General features: G+C 48.0%; 1 protein-coding gene across 1 annotated transcript in view; it reads right to left on the bottom strand.

The window, feature by feature from the left end:
- Positions 1-27,853, bottom strand: part of ZNF512B (zinc finger protein 512B) — an 82,223-nt gene that overhangs the window by 47,882 nt on the left and 6,488 nt on the right. The window contains exons 2-12 of the mRNA XM_073580848.1: positions 25,722-25,820; positions 23,959-24,032; positions 22,741-22,869; positions 22,042-22,214; positions 21,779-21,918; positions 21,594-21,665; positions 18,924-19,052; positions 6,475-6,599; positions 5,041-5,133; positions 1,644-1,742; positions 1,389-1,556 (exon numbers count right to left, since the gene is read on the bottom strand). Coding sequence (XP_073436949.1) covers positions 1,389-1,556; positions 1,644-1,742; positions 5,041-5,133; positions 6,475-6,599; positions 18,924-19,052; positions 21,594-21,665; positions 21,779-21,918; positions 22,042-22,214; positions 22,741-22,869; positions 23,959-24,032; positions 25,722-25,820 — 1,301 coding nt within the window. The remainder of the gene's footprint in view (positions 1-1,388; positions 1,557-1,643; positions 1,743-5,040; positions 5,134-6,474; positions 6,600-18,923; positions 19,053-21,593; positions 21,666-21,778; positions 21,919-22,041; positions 22,215-22,740; positions 22,870-23,958; positions 24,033-25,721; positions 25,821-27,853) is intronic.

Genomic DNA, 27,853 nt, shown 5'->3' on the forward strand with positions numbered 1-27,853 from the left:
ATAAGAGTGTGCAATCTCTTTGTATTATATTTTATTATAGACGTAGACATGTGTGCTTGTAAGGTGCCTGTTATCATAAGTCATTGTGTATGATGTGCATTCTTTGTACCCTGATGTTTAATAAACGGATTTAAAAAAAAAAGAACTGTATGAAATATAAATATATATACAGGGTATATATATATATATATGTGTGTGTCTCAATGACATGTGTGTGTGTGTGTGTATATATATATCTCAATGACGTGTGTGTGTATATATATATCTCAATGACGCGTGTGTGTATATATATATATATATATGTGTATTCTATGTGTATATATCTATTCTTTCGTTTCTTTATTAAACCTGTCAGTGTGATTTTACTGTATTGCGCACTGAATTGCCGGCTTTTGTTAAAGGACTTCGGTGCGTATTTCCCGCAAGTCACACTTGTGGTCCATGTGTAATCCAATTTTTTTTCTCGCACCCATAGACTTGCACTGGCGAATCTTGGCCAAGAATCGGTGACAATTGCAACATGCTGCGATTTTCTCAGCCCGTTTAAAAAGAAAAAAATTCGGATGCTGGGAGCTGCCAAATAGATTAACATTGGGACGAGTGCAATGCAATTTTTTTTATCGCATTGCACTCGTCCGATTTTCTCGCTAGTGTGACTCCGGCCTTACACAGGAGATGGCAGAGATGTATGGAAAAACTGCTGGAAGGCGAGGTAGTTGCAGCTCAGCCAAGCAAATAAGTTTATGTGGAGGTCAGGGACGATGACCACCTTGGCTCCATCATCACCTTTAGGCCGGGGTCACACTTGCGATTACAATGCGAGGAACTCGCATCAATACCCGGCACTGCCGCCGGCACTCGGGCCCGGAGTGTGCGGCTGCATAGAAGTACACACAGCCGCACACTCCAGGCAAAGCGCCGGGTATTGATGCGAGTTTCTCGCATCAAACTCGCAAAATGTGACCCCGGCCTTAGTCTCATAGTGCTGCAATCAGAAGTCAATTATAGGCGTTTTGATGGGACACTGCAAATATATTTTACAAGGAAAGTGGCTGATTGTAGATCTCCATTTTTCCTGCCTGCAAGACCTGGGCAGCAGATGGACCGGCTGTAATAATTGACAATAATGGATAGCAGAAGGCAGGCAGATGCACTTGCAGTCACTTTTCCGATTAGTGTGTATGAGACTGTGTGCTGTGAGAGGGGAAAGAGAGCTACAAGCTGGAGACAACAGCACACAACACCGTGATTGTAAATGTATTTTCTCCATGATGAAGTGTATATGGTAATGATACTCATCCAGTCACAAGTATTAACTGGGTATCTGAAGTACTCAGACTGTGGACATAAACACACAAGTGTAAGCCATCCTCAGAGTAATCACTCACCGCGCAGTGCTCTGAGCGCACATGGTAATCCCTCCCAGCCTTGGACTGGTACGCCTTGTTACACTGGGGACAGGAAAAGTGCAGCTTCTCCCGGTCACACTGCTGGGTGCCACAACGCTGGATGTGGTACTGATACCCCATCAAGCTGGAGAAAGTGGCGGTGCAATTCTACGGTCATAGAAGCACAATCATAGTAATGCTGCGACTTGTGGGCAGCTGACAGGAGCACACCACGTTACACGGTTAGATGTATACCTGCTTGGGACAGCGCAATTTTCCCATTTGCTTTAACATTTTCCTGAGGCGTTCCCGCTCCCTGGGATCATCCAGTGGGTTACCATCAAGACTGGAAGACTAAGGAAAGGGGAAATTATAAGAATATGCAGACAGTTATCCTGTCCTCACCACTAAAGCATTCGTCCATCAAGCTGATATCTTCCAGAATTCCCATCTGCTTCAGTATCTACATGGGGTTGGCTCTCATTAGTGGCAATATTTCACTTGCAATTACACAGGGCAATCTACAGTACACCCTACAGCCGAGCTGTCAGCGTGTGTCTGTTTGATGACCGTTTTCAAATAATAGGAGGAATAGGATTGCAGCTCTGGAGTATAATACAGGATGAAACTCAGGATTAGTACAGGATAAGTAATGTAATGTATGTACACAGTGACTCCACCAGCAGAATAGTGAGTGCAGCTCTGGAGTATAATACAGGATGTAACTCAGGATTAGTACAGGATAAGTAATGTAATGTATGTACACAGTGACTCCACCAGCAGAATAGTGAGTGCAGCTCTGGAGTATAATACAGGATGTAACTCAGGATTAGTACAGGATAAGTAATGTAATGTATGTACACAGTGACTCCACCAGCAGAATAGTGAGTGCAGCTCTGGAGTATAATACAGGATGTAACTCAGGATTAGTACAGGATAAGTAATGTAATGTATGTACACAGTGACTCCACCAGCAGAATAGTGAGTGCAGCTCTGGAGTATAATACAGGATGTAACTCAGGATTAGTACAGGATAAGTAATGTATGTACACAGTGACTCCACCAGCAGAATAGTGAGTGCAGCTCTGGAGTATAATACAGGATGTAGCTCAGGATTAGTACAGGATAAGTAATGTAATGTATGTACACAGTGACTCCACCAGCAGAATAGTGAGTGCAGCTCTGGAGTATAATACAGGATGTAACTCAGGATTAGTACAGGATAAGTAATGTAATGTATGTACACAGTGACTCCACCAGCAGAATAGTGAGTGCAGCTCTGGAGTATAATACAGGATGTAACTCAGGATTAGTACAGGATAAGTAATGTAATGTATGTACACAGTGACTCCACCAGCAGAATAGTGAGTGCAGCTCTGGAGTATAATACAGGATGTAACTCAGGATTAGTACAGGATAAGTAATGTATGTACACAGTGACTCCACCAGCAGAATAGTGAGTGCAGCTCTGGAGTATAATACAGGATGTAGCTCAGGATCAGTACAGGATAAGTAATGTAATGTATGTACACAGTGACTCCACCAGCAGAATAGTGAGTGCAGCTCTGGAGTATAATACAGGATGTAACTCTGGATCAGTACAGGATAAGTAATGTAATGTATGTACACAGTGACTCCACCAGCAGAATAGTGAGTGCAGCTCTGGAGTATAATACAGGATGTAACTCAACTCAGGATCAGTACAGGATAAGTAATGTAATGTATGTACACAGTGACTCCACCAGCAGAATAGTGAGTGCAGCTCTGGAGTATAATACAGGATGTAACTCAGGATCAGTACAGGATAAGTAATGTATGTACACAGTGACTCCACCAGCAGAATAGTGAGTGCAGCTCTGGAGTATAATACAGGATGCAACTCAGGATCAGTACAGGATAAGTAATGTAATGTATGTACACAGTGACTCCACCAGCAGAATAGTGAGTGCAGCTCTGGGGTATAATACAGGATGTAACTCAGGATCAGTACAGGATCAGTAATGTAATGTATGTACACAGTGACTGCACTAGCAGAATAGTGAGTGCAGCTCTGGGGTATAATACAGGATGTAACTCAGGATCAGTAATGTATGTACACAGTGACTGCACCAGCAGAATAGTGAGTGCAGCTCTGGGGTATAATACAGGATGTAACTCAGGATCAGTACAGGATAAGTAATGTAATGTATGAACACAGTGACTCCACCAGCAGAATAGTGAGTGCAGCTCTGGAGTATAATACAGGATGTAACTCAACTCAGGATCAGTACAGGATAAGTAATGTAATGTATGTACACAGTGACTCCACCAGCAGAATAGTGAGTGCAGCTCTGGAGTATAATACAGGATGTAACTCAGGATCAGTAATGTAATGTATGCACACAGTGATTCCACCAGCAGAATAGTGAGTGCAGCTCTGGAGTATAATACAGGATGTAACTCAGGATCAGTACAGGATAAGGAAATGTAATGTATGTACACAGTGACTGCACCAGCAGAATAGTGAGTGCAGCTCTGGAGTATAATACAGGATGTAACTCAGGATCAGTACAGGATAAGTAATGTAATGTATGTACACAGTGACTCCACCAGCAGAATAGTGAGTGCAGCTCTGGAGTATAATACAGGATGTAACTCAGGATCAGTACAGGATATCTAATGTATGTACACAGTGACTGCACCAGCAGAATAGTGAGTGCAGCTCTGGAGTATAATACAGGATGTAACTCAGGCTCAGTACAGGATAAGTAATATAATGTATGTACACAGTGACTCCACCAGCAGAATAGTGAGTGCAGCTCTGGAGTATAATACAGGATGTAACTCAGGATCAGTACAGGATAAGTAATGTAATGTATGTACACAGTGACTCCACCAGCAGAATAGTGAGTGCAGCTCTAGAGTATAATACAGAATGTAACTCAAGATCAAAACAGGTTATGTAATGGGATGTATGCACACAGTGACTCCACCAGCAGAATAGTGAGTGCAGCTCTGGAGTATAACACAGGATGTAACTCAGGATCAGTACAGGATCAGTAATGTAATGTATGCACACAGTAATTCCACCAACAGAATAGTGAGTGCAGCTCTGGAGTTTAAAACAGGATGTAACTCAGGATCAGTAATGTAATGTATGCACACAGTGATTCCACCAGCAGAATAGTGAGTGCAGCTCTGGAGTATAATACAGAATGTAACTCAGGATCAGTACAGGATAAGTAATGTAATGTATGTATACAGTGACTCCACCAGCAGAATAGCGAGTGCAGCTCTGGAGTATAATACAGGATGTAACTCAGGATCAGTACAGGATAAGTAATGTAATGTATGTACGCTGTGACTGCACCAGCAGAATAGTGAGTGCAGCTCTGGAGTATAATACAGGATGTAACTCAGGATCAGTACAGGATAAGTAATGTAATGTATGTACACAGTGACTGCACCAGCAGAATAGTGAGTGCAGCTCTAGAGTATAATACAGAATGTAACTCAAGATCAATACAGGTTATGTAATGGGATGTATGTACACAGTGACTTGACTTATTTTCTAGACTGCATCTATAAAGTATATAAACTGAAAACATATGTCATTATAAAGGTATTTACAGTAATTGTAGAGTATTTAGAATAGCTCAACGTTGATTCTCACCTTATTGATGTGTTCGGCCATAGTGTGATAATTGAGGCCAGCCTTGGACTTGAATTGCTTCCTGCACTTCCGACACCTCAATGCCTCTTGCAGCTAAATATAAGAGATGAGTATGGTGAGAGTATGGCGGCTTCTTCAGCTGCTGTATATCTGCCCCATTATACAATGCCTCAGCTTACAGTCTCCATTATACCGTATCACTCAGCTTTCCTAGTTGGCGATGGCAAATCTGATTAGCTATAAGGTTTATTCTGCACTATACGGCATATTTGCCATTTAGGTGTCTAGAAGAGCCGAGGGACAAGCTCTGTAAGAGCAATCATTGTAGCCATTTTGGTTGCCATCAAACTTTCTGAAAATGTAGAAAATATACTGTATATACTCGTGTATAAGCTAAGTTTTTAGGATATTTTTTTGCACTGAAAACGCCCCTCTCGGATTATACACAAGTCAATTGTCCAAGAAAGATGGCGGGGGAGGGGGAGCGGCGGAGCAGCCGATCACAAAGGTAGGAGCTGGCCGTTGTGGCTAAAGCCTGTGCCGCTGCTAAAGAGAAATGAATATTCATTTCTCTGTAATAGTGCACAGTGACATCCACAGCCACCTACTTCCAGCACACATCCTTCCCCGCGTGCCGTCGCTGCGTCTCGTTCTGGAGTCATCAGCTCTTCCGGCCGAGCAATCACGTGGCCCCGCTCATTAAGGTAATGAATATTCATGCCTCTCCACTCCCATAGGCGTGGAGTAAATATTCATTACCTTTTTTTCTTTTTATAGGAACCATGCATTCAAGGATAGGGGATACGGAGCCATGCATTCAAGGATAAGGGATAAAGAGCCATGCATACAAGGCCAAGGACGGGGGAGCCATGCATTCAAGGACAGGGACGGGGGAGCCATGCATTCAAGGACAGGGAGCCATGCATTCAAGGACAGGGACGGGGGAGCCATGCATTCAAGGACAGGGAAGGGGGAGCCATGCATTCAAGGACAGGGACGGGGGAGCCATGCATTCAAGGACAGGGACGGGGGAGCCATGTATACAAGGACAGGGAGCCATGCATTCAAGGACAGGGAGCCATGCATTCAAGGACAGGGACGGGGGAGCCATGCATTCAAGGACAGGGAAGGGGGAGCCATGCATTCAAGGACAGGGATGGGGGAGCCATGCATTCAAGGACAGGGACGGTGGAGCCATGCATACCAGGACAGGGATGAGTGAACCATGCATACAAGGACAGGGACTGGGGAGCCATGCATACCAGGATAGGGATGAAGGGACAATACATACCAGGCTTATACTCGAGTCAATAAGCTTACCCAGTTTTTTGTAGCAAAATTAGGTGCCTCGGTTTATACTTGGGTTGACTTATACTCGAACATATATGGTACTTTTCATTTTCTTTAGAAAAGTCGTTTTTTTGTCAGTCTCACCTGTTCACATACTTCCATGTGTTTTCTCAGCCCGGCCATGGTTTTGCGTGTAACAGATGAGCAGTTAGGGCAGGTCACCTCGCCTTTCTTATTGCTCAGACGTTGGCACTTGTCGTCCACACTGCCTGGTACATAGGGGGAGAAATGTGAAAGCGATCTGTACCCAGCCTGAGCAAAATATTCACCAAACACAGGGATGTCATTACGCATGCAGATGTCTACCTCTAACTACACAGCATACAGGAAAGCTGTCCTCAAGTGAAACGCTTACCAGATGGATCCCTTTAAATTCAGTTTCTCTAAAGTGCCAATCAAAGACAGAAAGAGTGCCCTTAACCTTTAGAGAGACCCCTAACTTTTCTTAGAGGAGGGTCTTTGACCATAGATAAGACACATTTGAGGTTAATAGGTCCAGAATTAGAAACATATTACGACTGTGTCCTAATAACACATAATGTATGCTAGTCTGATTGCCGTATGTGGAGTCGGGAAGGAATTTTTTCCCCAATGTGAAGCTTACTGTTTGCCACATGGGTTTTTTTGCCTTCCTCTGGATCAACATGTTAGGGCAGGTTAGGACAGGATATGGGTTGAACTAGATGGACTTAAAGTCTCCCTTCAACCTTAATAACTATGTTACTATGTTACATTCTGGCTCAGCCCCATTCACTTCAATGGAGCCAAACTGCAATAACAGGGACAAACCATACACAAATGTGGCATCACTTGCCAGAAAAAGGAGATTTTTGTGTACTCACCGTAAAATCTCTTTCTCTTAGCCTCTAATTGGGGGACACAAGACCTTGGGTGTTATGCTTTCCGTCCACTAGGAGGTGACACTATGCTTAATCTGAAAAAGATTTGGCTCTGGCTCCTCCTCCACAGTATACACCCCTGGGCGGCATCCGCCTTACCTCAGTTTTTGTACCCAAGCAGTAGGAGGAGATAACAAATCCAACATAACCAAGCCTATAAACAAAGGCTACTATGTACAGCTCAAGGAACAATATGAGTACCCAACATAATAACAGCCCGCAAGGGCAACAGGGTGGGAGCTGTGTCTCCCAATTAGAGGCTAAGAGAAAGAGATTTTACGGTGAGTATACAAAAATCTCCTTTACTCTGTCGCCTCATTGGGGGACACAAGACCTTGGGACGTCCCAAAGCAGTCCCTGGGTGGGAAGCAATGGACGAATATTGTGCTGACAGGTCCCGAGACTTCGGACACTGCCGCCTGCAGTACCCGTCTACCCAGACTCGCTTCCACTGAGGACTGAGTATGCACACTGTATTGTTTTGTAAACGTGTGTAAGCTAGTCCAAGTGGCCGCTTTACACACGTGTTGTGCTGAAGCCTGGCGTCGAATGGCCCAGGAGGCTCCTACCGCCCGTGTGGAATGTGCCGTGATACCGGCCGGAATAGGAGAATTGTTTAGGCGGTAGGCGTCATGGATGGTGGACCTGATCCACCTGGCAAGGGTAGCTTTTGAAGCCGGTAAACCCCTGCGAATGCCTTCTGGAATAAGGAAAAAAAGGAATCAGACTTCCGGAAGGGTGGAGTCCTAGACACACACATACGCAATGCCCTGGCAAGGTCAAGCGTATGCAGGGCCCTCTCCACTCTATGAACCGGAGCCGGGCAAAGGGTCGGTAATGAGATGCCCTCATTGAGGTGGAAATCAGACACAACCTTTGGAAGGGAGGATGGAACTGTACGGAGAACCACCTTGTCCTGGTGGAAGAATAGGAAAAGCTGTTTGCAGGAGAGCGCTGACAGCTCAGACACCCTGCGTAGCGAGGTGATTGCCATGAGGAAGACCACCTTTTGTGATAAAACTCGAAGTGGAACTTCCTTAAGAGGTTGAAAAAGGAGGTGCCTGTAGAGCAGTTAGGACCAAATTAAGGTCCCACGTATCCAGTGGACGTCTGTAAGGAGGGACCAATCTGGAGACTCCCTGAAGAAACGTCCTGACTTGTGGTTTGTTAGCAATACGCTTCTGAAAGAGCACTGAAAGCGCTGACACCTGACCCTTAAGCGATCCTAAGGATAGGCCGGCGTCCAGACCTGATTGAAGGAAACCACAAACTTTCGGAAGAGAGTAAGGGAACGGAATTCGCCCGCGAGAGTCGCACCAAGTAAAATACGTTTTCCAGGTACGATAATAAACTTTGGCGGAAGCTGGTTTCCGTGCCCTGATCATGGTTCTAATGACGTCTGGAGCAAACCCTGCCTGGGTTAAAACCCAGGTTTCAAGGACCACGCCGTCAAATTGAGAGTCCCTAAATTCTGGTGGTAGAACAGGCCGTGAGACAGGGGATCGGGACGGTCTGGAAGACGCCAAGGGGTGTCTGCTGTAATGCTGAAGGATGTCGGCGTACCATGTACGTCTGGGCCAGTCCGGCGCAATTAGGATGGTCGGAACTCCTTCCTGGTTGATCTTCCTCATGACTCTGGCCATCAGGGGAAGAGGTGGGAAAATGTACAGAAGCTGGAACTGAATCCAGTCCTGAACCAGGGCATCCGTCCCGAGCAACCTCGGACCGCGTGTCCTTGCCATGAAAATGGAGACCTTGGCATTGAGATGAGATGCGATTAGGTCCACGTCCGGAGTCCCCCAGCGATAACAGATCCGACGAAAGATTTTTGGGATGGAGAGACCACTCCCCCGAGTCCATTTCCTGTCTGATGAGGTAGTCGGCTTCCCAGTTGCCCACACCCGGACTGTGGACCACTGAGCGTACTGATTTCTTGTTTTCTGCCCAGCGAAGGACACGCGCCACATCTCTCATTGCCTGGGCACTGCGAGTCCCACCTTGGTGGTTCACATATGCCACTGCCGTGGCATTGTTCGACTGCACTCTGATGTGAGAGGCCTTCAGCAGATGGCAAAAAAACTTTTAGCGCCAGGAAGATAGCTCGTATCTCCAGAATGTTGATGGGCATGGTCGCTTCTATTGAAGACCACGTGCCCTGTGAAGTAGGTGCACTGCACCCCATCCTGTTAGACTCGCATCGGTGGTCAGGACTTTCCATCGACTGGGAAGAAAGAATTTTCCTTTGGCCAGTACGGGTGGTTTGAGCCACCAGTACAGTGATTTCCTGGTTGACTCCGTCAGTCGGAACTCCCTTTCGAGGGAGAAAGGGTTCCTGTCCCAGGATCTGAGAATGGCTAGTTGAAGACGTCTGAGGTGGAACTGGGCAAATGGTACCACCTCCATTGCTGCTGCCATCCTGCTAAGGAGTCTCCTGGCAAACCGAAGAGATCGGCAAGGTATGTGGATTAACATGCGAACTGCACCGCGGATAGCTTGTACCTTGTCCTTGGGAAGGTGTACCAGACCCCTGGAGGTATCGAATAGGATCCCTAGGAATATCAGTGACTGACTCGGGAGTAGTTGACGACTTCTTAAAGTTGACTAGCCAGCCTAGACGAGTTAGTGTGTTGATCGTGATCGAGACGCTGTCTTCGCAGTCTTTGACAGTAGGTGCCTTGATGAGTAGATCATCCAGACATGGGAGGACCACTATGCCTCTGGAGTGTAGGACATCCATGGTGGCTGCCATAACCTTGTTGAATGTTCTGGGAGCCGTGGCTATTCCGAAAGGCAAAGCCACGAACTGGTACTGATTCTGCCCTATTGTGAACCTGAGAGATCTTTGATGAGCAGGCGCAATAGGGATGTGCAGGTATGCCTCTTGTATGTCTATGGAGGCGAGATATTCTCCCTGTTCCATAGCCGCAATGATGGATCGAAGGGACTCCATGCGAAACTGCCGAACTCTTACAAACTTTTTGAGTTGCGTTAGGTCCAGGAATTGGCCGAACGCTGCCTTCCTTTTTGGGAACCACGAATAGGTTGTAGTAGAGTCCTCGGAATCTCTTGTTTTCGGGAACCCGTATTATGACTCCTGCTTGAAGGAGAGAGAGACACTATTTCCTTGACCCACCTGTCCTCTGTAATAGGCAGCCAGACTTGCTGAAAGATTAAAAATCGACCGCCTACAGTTGGGGTGTCTTCCGTATTTCGTGAGTCATGACGAGGAGAAATTCTGGAATTTCCCTCCTTTGGGCTTTGCCTGGCCTGATGTTGACCGCCAATTCTTGTCCGTCCTCTGTGCTGTCCTTTGGTTGTCCCTGTGAGGGGGAACGGTTGTAATTCCGTGAAGGACGTGAAGCGCCTAGCCGGAGGAGTTCCGAAAAGACCGGAACTTAGCCTGGTTACGTCGCTTAAACGTACGTTTAGGTTGCGGTTGGGGAAGAAAGGTACTCCTACCCCCCGTGGCATTGGAAATCATCTTGTCTAATTTTTCCCCGAAAATAATCTCCCACTGACGTACGGGAGATCCGTAAGAGGCTTGTTTGAAGACGCGTCCGCTTCCCATTCTCACAGCCAGAGGATACGTCTGATTGTAATTACATTCGCTGCTATACCTGCTACGCCTCTTGCAGAATCAAAAGCTGCAAGGCGTATGTAATCTGCCACCACCGCTATCTGAACTAGTTGATCGAACATCTGAGGAGCAGACTTTTGGAGGCTCTCCTGCAATCTTTTGGCCCATTCCAGAATGGCCGTGGCTGCCCACGTTGAGGTGAACGCGGGAGCCAGGGAGGCTCCTGCAGCCTCAAAAATTGAACGAGCCATGCGCTCAACCTGCCAATCTGCTGTATCCTTCAGGGTTGAGCTATCTGGCAGTGAGAGGAGAGACTGTGCTGCAAGCTTAGAGATAAGGGGATCGATTTCCGGTGGATCTGTCCACTTCTTGGTCTTTTTGAGAAAAAAGAGTATCTAGCCCTTTTTTACGGTTTTATTTACGGTTGGCGAATATTTTGGCAGGCTGCGAAAAAGGCTTATCAAGGATGTCCTGAAAGCTTGGGTGATCAGAAAAAAAACTTTAGGGACTTCAGGGACCCCTCAAAACAGATCTTATGTTTTGGGGGTTCTTGGGGAGCATCGGATAAAACCAGCACCCGATGAATAGAAGTGATAATGTCCTCAACTAGTGCTGTATTGCTAGGAGGACAAGGAGCCTGAGACTCCTATGTTTCCTTTTCTGATTCGGAGTCACAGATGCCCTCTGAATCCTGTGCATCGCTGAGGCGTTGCCTGGAGGGAGATCTGGACCGCCGCTTTTCCATGCCCGAAGATCTCTGTGGAGATCTGCTGCGCCCCTCTCTGGAACGAGACGGTCTAGGAGACCTAGAATTACGGTGTCTCTGCCTAGAGCGGGACGACCGTGAGCCATGGGAGGACGTAGCCGTTCACTACTAGCATTGCCAGGGACTGCCTGTCCGCTTATAGCTGGGATATGACCCTGCATAGCCTGAAGCAATGTGGAAGTCAGCGTATCTATGGACTGTGACATAGATGCGGCCCATACCGGCATGTCAGTGGAGTTGAAACAGTGACAGGAGCCTCTTGGGGCACTGACCCAGCATTTTGGGAACAACTGTAGCAGTACGGTGCATGTTGCCACTGGGAAGATTGGCTTTGCAGGCTGAACAGACTGCATAACAGCAGATAAACCTGTTTTGTTTTTTTTTTTCTTCTTCTTTCGGACCTGGAGACCGACATAGTGCACTGAGTGCCGGCAGGTTATTTTGACCAAAAACCTTACAGGGGTGGCTATGCAGAGGAGCGCTATAGGTAACCTATAGGGAGTCTGCGTCCACAGCAGGATAATATCCTGCTGTGCCTTACCCCACCGGTGTGCTCCTAGATCCGGCGCCAGCAGAAAAACTTTGGTTCTGCGCCCCCTGGAGACTGTGCAGCGTTCTTGAGTAATATAGCAGTGCTGCTGTCTTCCCTGAGGTAAAGAGGTGGGAGGGAGGAGGGGCGGAGAGCAGAAAAAGGGCGCGCAGCCAGGCAAAACCGTGCCTTCCTGGCTCGATCCGCTCCCTGTATGACGCTGTGCAGCGTCATTATCATCATAAAGGGGGGCAGGCCGGGGGCGGTAACAAGGGCAGCGGCTTCGGCTTAGGCCGAAGCCGCGGTCTAAAGTACAAACTCCTGCCCGGGAAGGGCTCCAGAGCGGCGCGGTAGTCCGGAGGGGGGCAGAAAACGAACCAAAACCCCCCCCGGATGAGTGCCATATCGCCCGGACGCCCCTATATACGCAGCGCAGCCCTGTGAAGGGTCTTTTTGACCCCTTTAGAGGGCTGACGCTGCCGCAGGGACAGGAATCCCTGCATACTGTGGCCCAAATATGACAGCCCCCGGCCCCATAGCAGACCACAGCAGTGCTGGGGCTACAATAAAGTTAGCGCTGCGAACGCAGCTCCTACCTGCGGCGTCTCAACCTAACATCCCTAGAGGGGGTTAGGGAGGGCGCTTCACCGCCATCAGGAGGAATTCTTCCTCACCTCAGCCTCAACCCAAAAGGCCCAGGGCCTGGGGAAGGAGGGGGGTTCTCGACCTCGAACCATGCACCCGAAGGGCTGGGGAGGGAGCGACATGGGGAAAAGCCATCTCTACCTCAACCGGGTACTGCTGAAAAGAGGACCGAGGAGGGAGCCATGCCGGGAGTCTCAGAGAGACCCTCTTTTCTTCATTTGTGTCAAGAAGAATCTTCTTATGGTGTGCCTCCTTGCGACACTAAGCAAAAAACTGAGGTAAGGCGGATGCCGCCCAGGGGTGTTGTCATGTCGGACGCTGTTCACACCACAGCATCCGGCAGGCAGAGGTAGTTCCACCTCCAGCCACTATAGCCTCAGTGGCGCCGGCCTGATCTTCAGGCTCTCGGGGGTTAATCCTGCTGGAGACCAGGTTGGATGGTTAGTCACGCCCACGGTCTTTAAATAGTCATGCTGGCCTATGGGCGTCGCCGATTATAGCTTGTGTTTCATACCAAGTGGTTCCGGTCTGGAGTGGAGGTGTTCAAGAGAGAGAGATTCATATCTGGTGTCGTATGATCCGTCGTTATCCTTTCTCCTTCCCATATTTGTGTTTAGTTGTGCCCTGTTCACATTACTGTATATTCCTGTGTGTGTGTGGCGCAGTGCAGTTTAAGTTCTCCCTGTCTGTCATTATTTGTGTGGGAGCTTTGGTGGTGACTTCTCACTGGGTGGAGGGTGGAGGGTTAAGTGCAGGGCTGAGCAGGAGATAAGGAAATGTCGGAGGCTCAGGCATTTGCACCTTCAGCAAAAACCCTGGGTTGAGGGTCAGACAGGGTTTCCCCTAGTAAAGGGACACCACAGGGGCCCCGGGTCTTTCAGCCTTAGTTGAACTAAGCCCCCGTGACATTATAATCGGCCCACATTTTTTCAGGAGTCCATGGATCCATTAGATTCCATAACCCGCCAGTTGGCGGCGCTGTCCATACAGGTCTCCGAGTTGAATGGAGCAGTTCAGCAGCAGGGCCTGGTAGTAGCAAAGGTGCAAACGGCATCTGCAGGTATCGGTGCAGAGCCGAAGTTTCCGCTGCCAGAACGATTTTCAGGCGATCGCAGCAAATTTGTCGTATTTCGGGAGGCCTGCAAATTATACTTCCGCATGCGGCCAATATCCTCAGGTAATGAGGCCCAGCGAGTAGGGCTGGTGTTGTCATTACTGAGTGGTGACCCCCAAGCATGGGCATTTTCCTTACCACCTGACTCTGCTACATTTCATTCGGTCGATAATGTTTTTTCTGCCCTCGGGCTCATTTACGATGACCCTGACCGACTGGCTCTAGCGGAATCTAAAATCCGCGCCCTCCGCCAGGGGGAGCGCTTGGCAGAGGACTATTGTTCGGAATTTCGCCGCTGGGCCGTAGACACACAGTGGAATGACCCAGCACTGCGGAGCCAGTTTATGCATGGGGTATCAGGGAGGAAACAAGCCCTCCTGATGTATGAGACTCCGGCATCATTGGAGTCTGCCATGAGTTTGGTGATACGTATTGATCGCCGTTTTCGTCAGGGGGCACAGGAGACGCTACCTCTGGGGGAAAACAGAGGTGCAGGTGTGGTTGAAGTAGATGAGTCCCCTGAACCTATGCAGATTGCTGGCGTGGCACAGGTTCAGCCTCGCGCTCCGGGAGTCCGGAAGTCCGGAGCATGTTTCTACTGTGGTAAAGGTGGTCATTATGTTAACGTTTGCCCGGTACTACCTAAGAGGGTCACACCGGCGGAAAACTGTTAAGCTCAGAGGGTATGGAGGAGACCCAACTGAGCGTATGCATATCCTCCATGATGGTATCTCATTGTATGCTCCCTGCCAAGGTTATTGTCGCCGGCAGAGAGCTACCTATATCAGTGTTTGTGGATAGCGGTTCCGCCACCAATCTCATAGATGAGGAGTTTGCACACACCGCCGGGTTTAAGATTGAAAAACTTCCTCACCCCATACAGGTGGTGACCATTAATGCTGTTCCCCTCCCTCAAGGGGAGATTACTGAGTTTGTGGCAGAGGTGAAACTCCACATTGGGGTCCTACATTCTGAGTCGGTTACATGTAGGGTCCTCCGTAATCTCCCAGCTCAAATGGTCCTGGGTTTTCCATGGCTGTCCAGGCACAACCCGGTAATTGATTGGAAAACTCAGGACATAGTACAATGGAGTGGTTTCTGCCAAGACAATTGCTTGGCCACATGTGTGTCCGCCGTGACGCCCAGCCTGCCGGAGGCTTTGCAGGATTTCGCGGATGTTTTCTCTGAGAAGGGTTGCTCAGAACTGCCTCCACATAGAGCCTATGACTGTGCTATTAGGCTAAAACCCGGGGCCAAATTACCTAAGGCCAGGATGTTTAATATTTCTGGTCCTGAGAGACAAGCTCTGAAAGACTACATCGCGGAGAGTCTGAGCAAAGGTCACATCCGGCCTTCGTCCTCGCCTGTAGCAGCGGGGTTTTTCTTCATTAAGAAGAAAGATGGGGGGTTACGCCCGTGTCTGGATTTCCGAGAGTTAAACCAGATTACTATCCGTGATCCCTACCCAATGCCGTTGATCCCGGATTTGTTCAACCAGGTAGCGGGGGCAAAATGGTTTTCCAAGCTGGACCTCAGGGGGGCGTATAACCTCATAAGGGTCCGTCAGGGGGATGAGTGGAAGACGGCGTTTAACACTCCTGAGGGTCATTTTGAGAGTCTGGTTATGCCGTTTGGGTTGACCACCACGCCTGCCGTTTTCCAACATTTTATTAATGATGTCTTTGCTCATGTCCTGGGGAGATTTGTGATTGTATACCTGGATGATATCCTCATTTATTCTAGCGATCGGGACACTCATTTGCAGCATGTTAGGCAGGTGTTACAGTTGCTCCGGGAGAACCAGCTCTATGCTAAGCTGGAAAAATGTTTATTTTTTGTCCAGGAGTTGCCCTTTTTGGGATATATTGTGTCCGCAGCTGGTTTTAAAATGGACACCGCTAAGGTGCAAGCGGTGTTGCAATGGGAGAGGCCGGAGAGTCTGAAAGCACTCCAGCGGTTCCTGGGGTTTGCGAATTATTATAGGAAATTTATAAAACACTTTTCGACTGTCGCCAAACCGCTCACGGACATGACAAAAAAGGGTGCCGATCTGGCGAACTGGCCTGAGGTGGCTATACGTGCATTTGAGCGTCTGAAGAATAGTTTTGCTTCAGCCCCCATTCTGGTGCAACCAGACGTGTCTAAACCTTTTGTGGTAGAGGTTGATGCGTCGGAGGTGGGAGTGGGGGCAGTACTGTCTCAAGGCTCGTCCTTGAGCGAGATGCATCCATGCGCCTACTTCTCCAAGAAGTTGTCGCCGGCCGAACGGAATTATGATATCGGCAACAGGGAGTTGTTGGCCATCAAACTGGCTTTTGAGGAATGGCGACACTTCTTGGAGGGGGCGGCTCACCAGGTCACAGTTATCACCGACCATAAGAATCTGCTCTACCTGGAGTCGGCCAAGCGTCTGTCTCCTAGGCAGGCTCGCTGGGCATTGTTTTTTACTCGTTTCAATTTTCTTGTGACGTACCGTCCCGGGGCTAAAAACACCAAGGCGGATGCTTTGTCTAGGTGTTTTCTGGGGGGAGAACCTCGGGAAGAGCCGGTACCCATCCTCCAGAAAGGGGTAGTGGTCTCGGCTCTCACGACTGAGGTAGAGGCGGAGATTGCCGAGGCCCAAGAGGAGGTACCACCAGGACTTCCCGCCAACAAATCATTTGTACCCCTGCATCTTCGGCCTAAGGTGTTGAAGGAACACCACGATTCGGTACTGGCTGGTCACCCAGGGGTGAAGGGCACCTTAGAGCTGGTATCGCGTTGTTTCTGGTGGCCCAAAATCCGGCAGGACGTGGTCTCGTACGTGGCAGCTTGCATCACGTGCGCTAGGGCTAAGTCACCCCGAACCCGTCCTGCTGGCACGCTACAGCCTCTGGGGGTACCCAATAGGCCATGGACAGAAATCTCCATGGATTTTATCACTGACTTGCCAGCCTCGGCAGGGAACACAGTCATCCTGGTGGTGGTTGACCGTTTTTCAAAGATGGCGCATTTTGTGGCGTTGTCCTCTTTGCCCAATGCTAAGACGTTGGCTCAGGTATTTGTGAAGGAGGTGGTCAGACTCCACGGAGTACCGTCTGACATAGTATCTGATAGGGGTACGCAATTTGTGGCGAGGTTTTGGAAAGCTTTTTGCTCAAGGTTGGGGATCAAGTTGTCACATTCATCGGCGTTTCATCCACAGTCTAATGGACAAACTGAGCGCATGAACCAAAATCTTGAACAGTATTTACGATGCTTTGTGTCCGACAACCAGGAGGAGTGGTCTACTTTCCTTCCTCTGGCCGAATTCGCATTAAATAATCACCGCCAAGAGTCATCAGGAGAGTCTCCATTCTTTTGTGTGTACGGTCAACATCCTCAGTTTTGTACCTTACGTCAGGGTGACTCCGGGGGTGTCCCGGAGGAGGATCAGCTAGGAGCCCAATTGTCATCAGTCTGGAGGCGGGTGAAACAGCGTTTGTTGAGCATGAGTGCCAGGTACAAACGGGTGGCTGACAGTAGACGCGTGCCAGGTCCGGACCTGTGTGTGGGTGAATGGGTGTGGTTAGCTACGAAGAACATAAAACTCAAAATCCCTTCTTTAAAACTGGGTCCAAGGTTTATTGGGCCTTTTAGGATTTCTGCCATCATTAACCCAGTGGCTTATCGGTTGGAACTTCCCGCAGTGTACAAGATACACAACGTGTTTCACAGGGCTTTATTGAAAAAGGTGGTAGGCTCTGTGGACACAACGCCGATGCCACCTCCAGTCATGGTGGATGGCGAGTTAGAGTTCGAGGTCGCCAAGGTAGTGGACTCTCGAGTAGTACGCTGTACTCTTCAGTATTTGGTGCACTGGCGGGGGTATGGTCCAGAGGAGAGGTCTTGGGTTCCAGCCTCAGACATACATGCGGATCGGCTGGTCAGTTCTTTTCACCGTCGTCATCCGGACAAGCCGGGTCCTATGAGTCTTGAGGGCCCTGGGGTCCCTCGTAGAAGACGGGGTACTGTCATGTCGGACGCTGTTCACACCACAGCATCCGGCAGGCAGAGGTAGTTCCACCTCCAGCCACTATAGCCTCAGTGGCGCCGGCCTGATCTTCAGGCTCTCGGGGGTTAATCCTGCTGGAGACCAGGTTGGATGGTTAGTCATGCCCACGGTCTTTAAATAGTCATGCTGGCCTATGGGCGTCGCCGATTATAGCTTGTGTTTCATACCAAGTGGTTCCGGTCTGGAGTGGAGGTGTTCAAGAGAGAGAGATTCATATCTGGTGTCGTATGATCCGTCGTTATCCTTTCTCCTTCCCATATTTGTGTTTAGTTGTGCCCTGTTCACATTACTGTTTATTCCTGTGTGTGTGCGGCGCAGTGCAGTTTAAGTTCTCCCTGTCTGTCATTATTTGTGTGGGAGCTTTGGTGGTAACTTCTCACTGGGTGGAGGGTTAAGTGCAGGGCTGAGCAGGAGATAAGGAAAGGTCGGAGGCTCAGGCATTTGCACCTTCAGCAAAAACCCTGGGTTGAGGGTCAGACAGGGTTTCCCCTAGTAAAGGGACACCACAGGGGCCCCGGGTCTTTCAGCCTTAGTTGAACTAAGCCCCCGTGACAGGTGTATACTGTGGAGGAGGAGCCAGAGCCAAATCTTTTTCAGATTAAGCATAGTGTCGCCTCCTAGTGGACGGAAAGCATAACACCCAAGGTCTTGTGTCCCCCAATGAGGCGACAGAGTAAAAAGCAGCCATGTTTTTCTAACCATGGACAACCACTATAAATCAACAGAGACAAGCCACCGAGGGGCAAGCTATAGAATTTACATAACTGCAGAGTCAGACTACATACAAGGCTTGTTTAAAGTCTGTAACCATAGAGACACACAAGTCTGCATATTGGCTGTATGCACAAAACGGGATTGCATTTCTGAAGTTGCTTCATTTTAATTTTACTGGTGTTTCAATGAATTATAAGTAGCAATTTAATGCATACAAGTGTAGATGCTTGTTTGAGATGTGACTGTAGGTTCTTACCTGAATGTGGCTTCATGATGTGCTCCAGCCTGAGATTCGCACTTTCGATCTTCCTCTTTTGCTCCTCTACTCTCCCTTGTACAATCCGTCCCTGTCGCCCTCTGTTCTTATCCTCCGTTTTTCCCAAACCTGTAAAGACAAAGTAGTAGAAGTCTGAGTTCCTTCAAAGCTGTATAGTGACAGCTCTACTGTCTGCTTATAAGGTTGGGCGATTGCTACTTAAGCAATTCCCTTTTATTGAAATGGCAAAGGATGATCGCTAGATAGGAAGAATATTGCGTTTGATGATACCGTTGAGAAGCAGATGGGGCCACAAATTCACACTAGCCACATATACAGTCATGGCCAAAAGTATTGACACCCCTGCAATTCTGTCAGATAATACTCAGTTTCTTCCTGAAAATGATTGCAAACACAAATTCTTTGGTATTATTATCTTCATTTAATTAGTCTTAAATGAAAAAACACAAAAAGAATTGTCCTAAAGCCAAACTGGATATAATTCCACACCAAACATAACAAAGAGGGTGGACAAAAGTATTGGCACTGTTCGAAAAATCATGTGATGCTTCTCTAATTTGTGTAATTAATAGCACCTATAACTTACCTGTGGCACCTAACAGGTGTTGGCAATAACTAAATCACACTTTCAGCCAGTTGACATGGATTACAGTTGACTCAACCTCTGTCCTGTGTCCTTGTGTGTACCACATTGAGCACGGAGAAAAGAAAGAAGACCAAAGAACTGTCTGAGGACTTGAGAAACCAAATTGTGAGGAAGCATGAGCAATCTCAAGGCTACAAGTCCAACTCCAAAGACCTGAATGTTCCTGTGTCTACCGTGTGCAGTGTCATCAAGAAGTTTAAAGCCCATGGCACTGTGGCTAACCTCCCTAGATGTGGCCGGAAAAGAAAAATTGACAAGAGATTTCAACGCAAGATTGTGCGGATGTTGGATAAAGAACCTCCACTAACATCCAAACAAGTTCAAGCTGCCCTGCAGTCCAAGGGTACAACGGTGTCAATCCGTACTATCCGTCGGCATCTGAATGAAATCATCTGAAAAGGGACTGTATGGTAGGAGACCCAGGAAGACTCCACTTCTTACCCGAGACATAAAAAAGCCAGGCTGGAGTTTGCCAAAACTTACCTGAAAAAGCCTAAAACATTTTGGAAGAATGTTCTCTGGTCAGATGAGACAAAAGTAGAGCTTTTAGGGCAAAAGCATCAACATAGAGTTTACAGGAGAAAAAAGAGGCATTCAAAGAAAAGTACACGGTCCCTACAGTCAAATATGGCGGAGGTTCCCTGATGTTTTGGGGTTGCTATGCTGCCTCTGGCACTGGACTGCTTGACCGTGTGCATGGCATTATGAAGTCAGAAGACTACCAACAAATTTTGCAGCATAATGTAGGGCCCAGTGTGAGAAAGCTGGGTCTACCTCAGAGGTCATGGGTCTTCCAGCAGGACAATAACCCAAAACACACTTCAAAAAGCACTATAAAATGGTTTGAGAGAAAGCACTGGAGACTTCTAAGGTGGCCAGCAATGAGTCCAGACCTGAATCCCATAGAACACCTGTGGAGAGATCTAAAAATGGCAGTTTGGAGAAGGCACCCTTCAAATATCAGGGACCTGGAGTAGCTTGCCAAAGACGAATGGTCTAAAATTCCAGCAGAGCATTGTAAGAAACTCATTGATGGTTACCGGAAGCGGTTGGTCGCAGTTATTTTGGCTAAAGGTTGTGCAACCAAGTATTAGGCTGAGGGTGCCAATACTTTTGTCCGGCCCATTTTTGGAGTTTTGTGTGAAATGATCAATGTTTTGCTTTTTGCTTCATTCTCTTTTGTGTTTTTTCATTTAAGACAAATTAAGTGAAGATAATAATACCAAAGAATTTGTGTTTGCAATCATTTTCAGGAAGAAACTGAATATTATCTGACAGAATTGCAGGGGTGCCATGACTGCAAATATTAGGTTATGACTGTCCCGATTGGGTACACCTTGCTGTAGAGGGATGGATTTTGTGTATTTTTTTTTTTACCAAAACAAAGTTAACCGAGTACCCTATTTTATTTTCATGCACTATGGCTATTTATATACTTACTGCAGGGAATTTGCTCATCTTGCATTTATCAGATCTGAATGTTGCCTGGCCATTCTTCGTATACCTCCCATATTTTTGACAACAGGATATTAATATTTGGTGTGCTATAATCAATGATACTGCCATGCCGTGAGTGATTCTATAGACATGCTGAACTCTGGGGATTTTACTAAGCATTATGAAATGGCAGAGTACCAGATTTTGCCCATGTAATGTCATGTATGGAGCCAAGCAGTAACATAGTGTGGAATGGAAATAAGTCCCTAAATAATACTTTGCCCACACACGGTTATATAATTACCAATACACTACCATATAATACTTTGGCCAGATCGTGTTACTAAAATGACTATTTTCGAGCTTATGGTCCTAAAGATCCAACTCACGGGACAGCCAATGATGCCCCCATCATCATGCATGCAGTAATGTCTCACTTACATTACTACTGTATGAGTCCCCGCTGGAGAAGGGTCTGAAATCCATGACTGTTCTGCTGGATCCAGACCCCAAAGGAGTAATAATCGTCATCATAGCTGGAGGTCTACACATCGCTCTGTAATTACCTTTCAGGCCAAAGGTGGTGGTGATGGACGGCTGCTCTCCTGTGAACTTCTTCGGAGTTCTCTGTTTCCTTCCTGACTCATGAAAGAGCAGAAACATGGAAAATAAATGAAAATCATTTTGGAGAGAGAGAAACAGAGCAGCCGGGGCCATACAGTGACTAATAAACCATCAGCCCTCCCCTTACTGTGCCTCATTCTCTCTGGGTCCTCATCGGGTAGACATTTCTCATGCTCCTTGGCATGGGGGATGTCTCCGTTCTCCCGTGGGGTCTGCCTGGTACCCGACTTTGAAACTTTGTTAACCGTGGATCCTTTTTTCATCACTCTAAGGAGGCAATATAGAGAAAGACAAAGACATTCTCAGGCCGCAGCCATGTTAAAGGAGGGCACAGGAATAGCGGAGAGGTGTTGTTTTGCCATATTTAGTTTTTTTGTAACTTTGGGATACCCCTTGCATTTCTCCTTAGGCTCACTAGAAACCACGTGCGCGCTTGGCCTGTTTTCTCCACTCTCCTCCTTCTCCGAATGGTTCCACATTAGGTGTTTTTGAAGCTGCGGCCGGGCGGCAAAGACGGCTTCACAGTGCGGGCAGGAGAGCACCATCCGGGACAAGAGTGGGGCCTGGATGAGAAGGGGCAAGATGTGAGGGGCACAGGAGAGAGCAACAGTCTGTATGGACAGAAAACACACCCTGACCCCTGGCACTGTATCCCAAGAAAATTTGTTGCAAAATTTTGTGATGATTATAGGGGTTTTTAAGAGCTATTAAACTCATAACATATTTTTGGATATCAACTTTGTAATATATCTTGATGAGTTCCTTCTGATATACAAAGCGCTAAATTCTCCTCGCAGACATTAGCTGCATGATATAATTCTCACTGCTTATAGCCGCCACTAGAGGGAGCTCAGGAGATTATAGCATACTGATTCACTATGTAGCTAGTGTGCTCCCTCTAGTGGTGAGCGCATGAAGGTGCAATATCATCATTTTCCTTTATCCTTATTGCAGCCCCAGGCTGACACAAAGCCTATTAGGGAATCACTGTATATTCTTATAGTCTCAGTTTCCCTTTAAATAAACATCTCATTTTTTGCGTACTTAGTTGATGGCTCCGTGTCCACCACTGACCCTCTTTATTCTCACCCCCTGGCATCGTTGATAATGTTGTTTCAGTCCGTATACACTGGGAAACTCCACCCAGCAGCCCGAGCTTGGACATCTCACCCGTGACAAGGTCTTAAACATTTCTTTCCACTCGCTGATTAGGGAGGGCTGAAATAGAAAAGGGGTTAAAAAAAAACCCTTGTATATACAGTATGCTCACAATTGTGTATAACTGTATGCCACATGTTGGCAGCACGAGCCCTCCCCCAGCTCTGTATATACTCGGCCCCCAGCTAAGACCATGGGGAGCCATCAATGCCTGTCTACATATTAATTATTATGGGTTTTCATTTTCTCATTCATACATATATAGATTTGAGTCCTTGCATCAGTGCTCTGCAAACCCTAGCCCTGGCGGTCCTTAGCTTTCTTGGCACACTAGTATTTGTAGTTCCACAACAGCCGATTTAAAAAATATTTCATTGCTCAATATACATACTGTTAGGATCCGACTCTGCTTGAGGTTATCAGAAGTAATGACATTGAGAGAAGCGGATGATGATCTTAATTGGCAGGTGATTGCAAGTGTGCATATCGCGTGACGATACTCGAGCCAGCAAACGGAGCAGAATCCTAACAGTATGCATAGTACACACTGTTAGGATTCAGGGGGCTGCACTGTTTGTCGGAAATTTCCCCAGGGATGGACAACCCATTTAAGACCATATATATTAATGTAAAGTTGGCACAACCTACAATTTCAGTGGGACAGGCTGATCATCTATTGGGGCCTCCTGTCTCTCTCCCACCAGATGTCAGGGGAGGAAAAAATTTCATCACCTGAGCCTACTATGCTCTTGTGAGAGAGGCCACCATCAGAGGTGGCTGGCAGTTGATCACTCCGCTCTTCCTATACAGAACACATGGACACTTAGCTGGACTGAGCATGCATGAGGGAATCTAGCCAAAGTCTAAATTGTATTGCTACCGTTACCCACAGACACAGTGACAAAAGTATTAGCCCAATGGGAGCCAATAAGGCTGACAGGAGGTCATTTCTTCCTGTACTGAAAACAAGTTCAAAGGTGACTGGAACCCCTCTAGAGTGAAATCGGTGGTCTAGTGAACCCAAATTTGCCTTTGACACCTGTATAACCTAACAAGCGGGGAGAAGCAGAAGTTTCTGTATATCCCTCAGGGTTGTAATGACAATGGATGGCCCCCCATACTTCTCTTCCCCTTGTTGTGCCGGGTTACCGGTATTCCTCGCAGCTCGCGGCCCTCCGGTCTGGCATATCTCTTCTGAACGCTCCTCCTGTTGTGATAGCTTCCTGGAAAAAGAAGATCTACAATCAGACAGGACATTTTGGCATTGTTAACCACTTTGGTTGCAGTATAGCAAAAAAATCTGTAAATAATCACAACAAATACATAAAAAAAAAAATCGTTAGGGAAAAAAATACTGAAAAACCACTCCCTACAGAAGTTGACGTGCAGCGCTCCCAGCATCTCCCCCATTATTCCCTTGCTGATTATGCATCTCCCCTCCTCCTCAGCGGGGATTATCACATACTGCGATGATCACACTCCCCGTCACACCAAGCGCGTGCTACAATTGTGCCGACACCAGGATCAAACACATTAAACATAACTGATTTTGTGACACCACAGCGACCTCGTCAGCGAGATCGCTGTGTGACGGGGATCAGCGACCAGCCCCCCCCCGCCAGATATCGCTGATCGTGCTGGATCGGCCTGGGCCGTTTTTCGATCGCTGGTCTCCCACTGGCCTGCGCGCATTGCTGAGTGTGACAGCGAGAGACCAACGATCAGACGCTGGACGCTGGTTTCTAATGTAAACATTGGGTATCCAGGAGTCGCGCGGCTCTTAGATACCCGATGCTTACGTTAGAAACCAGCGTCGCTGGTCCTGATCGCTGGAGCGGCTGTCTTGTGACAGTTCACCAGCGATCAACCTAACGATGTCCCAGCGATCCCATCATGTCGGATCGTTGGTGGGATCGCTGGGACATCGTTACGTGTAACGGGGCCTTTAAAGGGGCCTACATCTTTGATTGTGGCATATCAGAAATCAAGATCTTAAAGGTGAAACTCGTATCCAAATAATATATGGAAACACAGACGGATCTAACACAAGCGGGCAATCTCTACGCACTTGGACACCTTTGCTGTTAATGGAAAAATCCATTTCCGTGTCACCATTCAGTGCAATGTGGCACCGTGACGCTGTGCAGCCTGGCGCTGACAATGGGGGGAGTGACGTGCCCACTCCGTAAGGGGCAAGAAAGTGTATTTAGTGTATCTAATGGCATACAGGGTAAACGCATTGAGGTGCACAAGAAAAAAAAAAACTACTTGAAGATGCTGCCAATGCCCAATGATCAGGGCCGTGACCTCTGCTGTCGGGAAGCGGCCACTCTCTCCCGTGCCTGCTGTTGCACCGCACTCTTTTGGCAAATACTTGGTATCTGGGTAATAGACAGTGATTGTATTAGTCTGGAAATGTACAGTAAACCATTGCTGGGCTTCATATTCACAGCCAACGGCAAAGAAAAGGGGTCTCCTGGGTGCAATTTCAAAGCATGATGGCATCCAGAACAGCCTGGGCGAGACAAGTACCCTGGGCATTCACGTCACAGCCCTTTGAAGATGTACCGGAGGGATCTGTGCTGTGCCAAAGCATCGGGAGTACAGGAGAGTCAGCCATGAGTAGTTATAAATGTGGCACCACAGTCTGCACCACCTGCAGGCCTCACTGGCAGGGGAACTGTGTATACCGGGGGACGCCACATACAAAACTGAGAGGTAGGGACCAGCCAAGACATATTATATGGCACTAGTAGCAGGGCAGATGCCATTGTGTAATTAGTGAGGCATCACGTATACTGGTATCCTGTGTAGCGTACTGCTGCTATGTCCCCAGGATGACATTAGGGGGTGATAGAAAATGTAATTTGTTGTGGTGCCACTTACATGCGAGGAGGATGGCGGACACTCACCCGAGTCTGAGGCCAGGAGCTGCAGCTGAGTGGAAGCTCTGGATTTACTGATCCTGGGAAACTGCCTTCTGGATCCGGTGGTGAGAGAGTCAGCCATGGCTGTTAAGGGGTTAAACAGAAGGCGAAGTCATGTAGGGCAGAGGGCGGGGCATCACAATGGTGGCCGGTGCTGGGAGTGGACCATGCATTGCGAGCGAAAGGCAAGCAGCAGCGACCTGAGTGCCAAAAATATGCCACAATTCCTGAAAGTTAGTGAGAAGCGAGGCATAAATTAAAAGATGAGGTTCTGAGGGCATCAGGTACATTGGGGAGCGGTGAGTAGAGAAGCATAAAGTAATACATGGGGTTCTGAAAGGCATCAGGTACACTGCGGAGCTGTGAGGTGTGAGGCATAAAGTAATACATGTGGTTCTGAGGGGAGTAAGTGGTGAGGTACACCAGAGAGCGGTGAGGCATAAAGTAATACATGTGGTTCTGAGGGGAGTAAGTGGTGAGGTACACCGGAGAGCGGTGAGGCATAAAGTAATACATGTGGTTCTGAGGGGAGTAAGTGGTGAGGTACACCGGAGAGCGGTGAGGCATAAAGTAATACATGTGGTTCTGAGGGGAGTAAGTGGTGAGGTACACCGGAGAGCGGTGAGGCATAAAGTAATACATGTGGTTCTGAGGGGAGTGGTGAGGTACACCGGAGAGCGGTGAGGCATAGAGTAATACATGTGGTTCTGAGGGGAGTAAGTGGTGAGGTACACCGGAGAGCGGTGAGGCATAAAGTAATACATGTGGTTCTGAGGGGAGTAAGTGGTGAGGTACACCGGAGAGCGGTGAGGCATAAAGTAATACATGTGGTTCTGAGGGGAGTAAGTGGTGAGGTACACCGGAAAGCGGTGAGGCATAAAGTAATACATGTGGTTCTGAGGGGAGTAAGTGGTGAGGTACACCGGAGAGCGGTGAGGCATAGAGTAATACATGTGGTTCTGAGGGGAGTAAGTGGTGAGGTACACCGGAGAGCGGTGAGGCATAAAGTAATACATGTGGTTCTGAGGGGAGTAAGTGGTGAGGTACACCCGAGAGCGGTGAGGCATAAAGTAATACTTGTGGTCCTGAGGGGAGTAAGTGGTGAGGTACACCGGAGAGCAGTGAGGCATAAAGTAATACATGTGGTTCTGAGGGGAGTAAGTGGTGAAGTACACCGGAGAGCGGTGAGGCATAAAGTAATACATGTGGTTCTGAGGGGCATCCGGGGTGAGGTACCCCGAGGAGCAGTGAGGTGTGAGGCTTAGGCCGGTTTCACACTTGCAATTGCAAAGCGAGAAACTCGCGCCTCAATACCCGGCACACGGGACCGGAGTGCGCGGCTGCATGTATTTCTATGCAGCTGAACGCTCCGGTCCGAACTGCCAGCGGCTGTGCCGGGTATTGAGGCGCGAGTTTCTCGCAATGCTGTTGCAAGTGTGAAACCGGCCTTAAAGTAATACATGCGGTTCTGAGGGTTGTCAGGGGTGAGGCACTCCGGGGAGAGGTGAGGTGTGAGGCTTAGGGTATGTGCACACGCTGCGGATTCTGCTGCGGATCCGCAGCAGTTTCTTCTACGGTGTACAGTACCATTATAATCTATGAAAAACCAAAAACACTGTGCACATGCTGCGGATTTTTCCGCGGGTTCAAATCCGCAGCATGTCAATTGTTTGTGCAGAATCCACAGCGGTTTCACACCTTCTCCATTTTGAGGTGTGAAACCGCAGGGCTAAACCGCAGGCTAATCCGCAGGTAAAACGCAGGTCTTTTGACCTGCAGATTTACCTGCAGATTTTACAAAATCCGAGCTGAAAAATCCACAGCGCGTGCACATGGCCTTAAAGTAATACATGCGGTTCTGAGGGTGTCAGTTTTGAGGTACACGGGGGGAGCGGTGAGGTGTGAGGAATAAAGTAATAAATGCATTTCTGAGGGTGTCGGGTGAAGTACACCAGGGAGCGGTGAGGCATAAAGTAACACATGCGCTTCTGAGAGGAGTAAGTGGTGAGGTACACCGGAGAGCGGTGAGGCATAAAGTAATGCCTGCAGTTCTGTGGGGCATCAAAAGTGATGTACACCGTGGAGCGGTGAGGTGTGAGGCATAAAGAAATATATGA

Source organism: Dendrobates tinctorius, unplaced genomic scaffold, assembly GCF_039654945.1.
Source record: "Dendrobates tinctorius isolate UK_male_01 unplaced genomic scaffold, ASM3965494v1 ptg000065l, whole genome shotgun sequence".
In the NCBI taxonomy this organism is placed as follows: domain Eukaryota; kingdom Metazoa; phylum Chordata; class Amphibia; order Anura; family Dendrobatidae; genus Dendrobates; species Dendrobates tinctorius.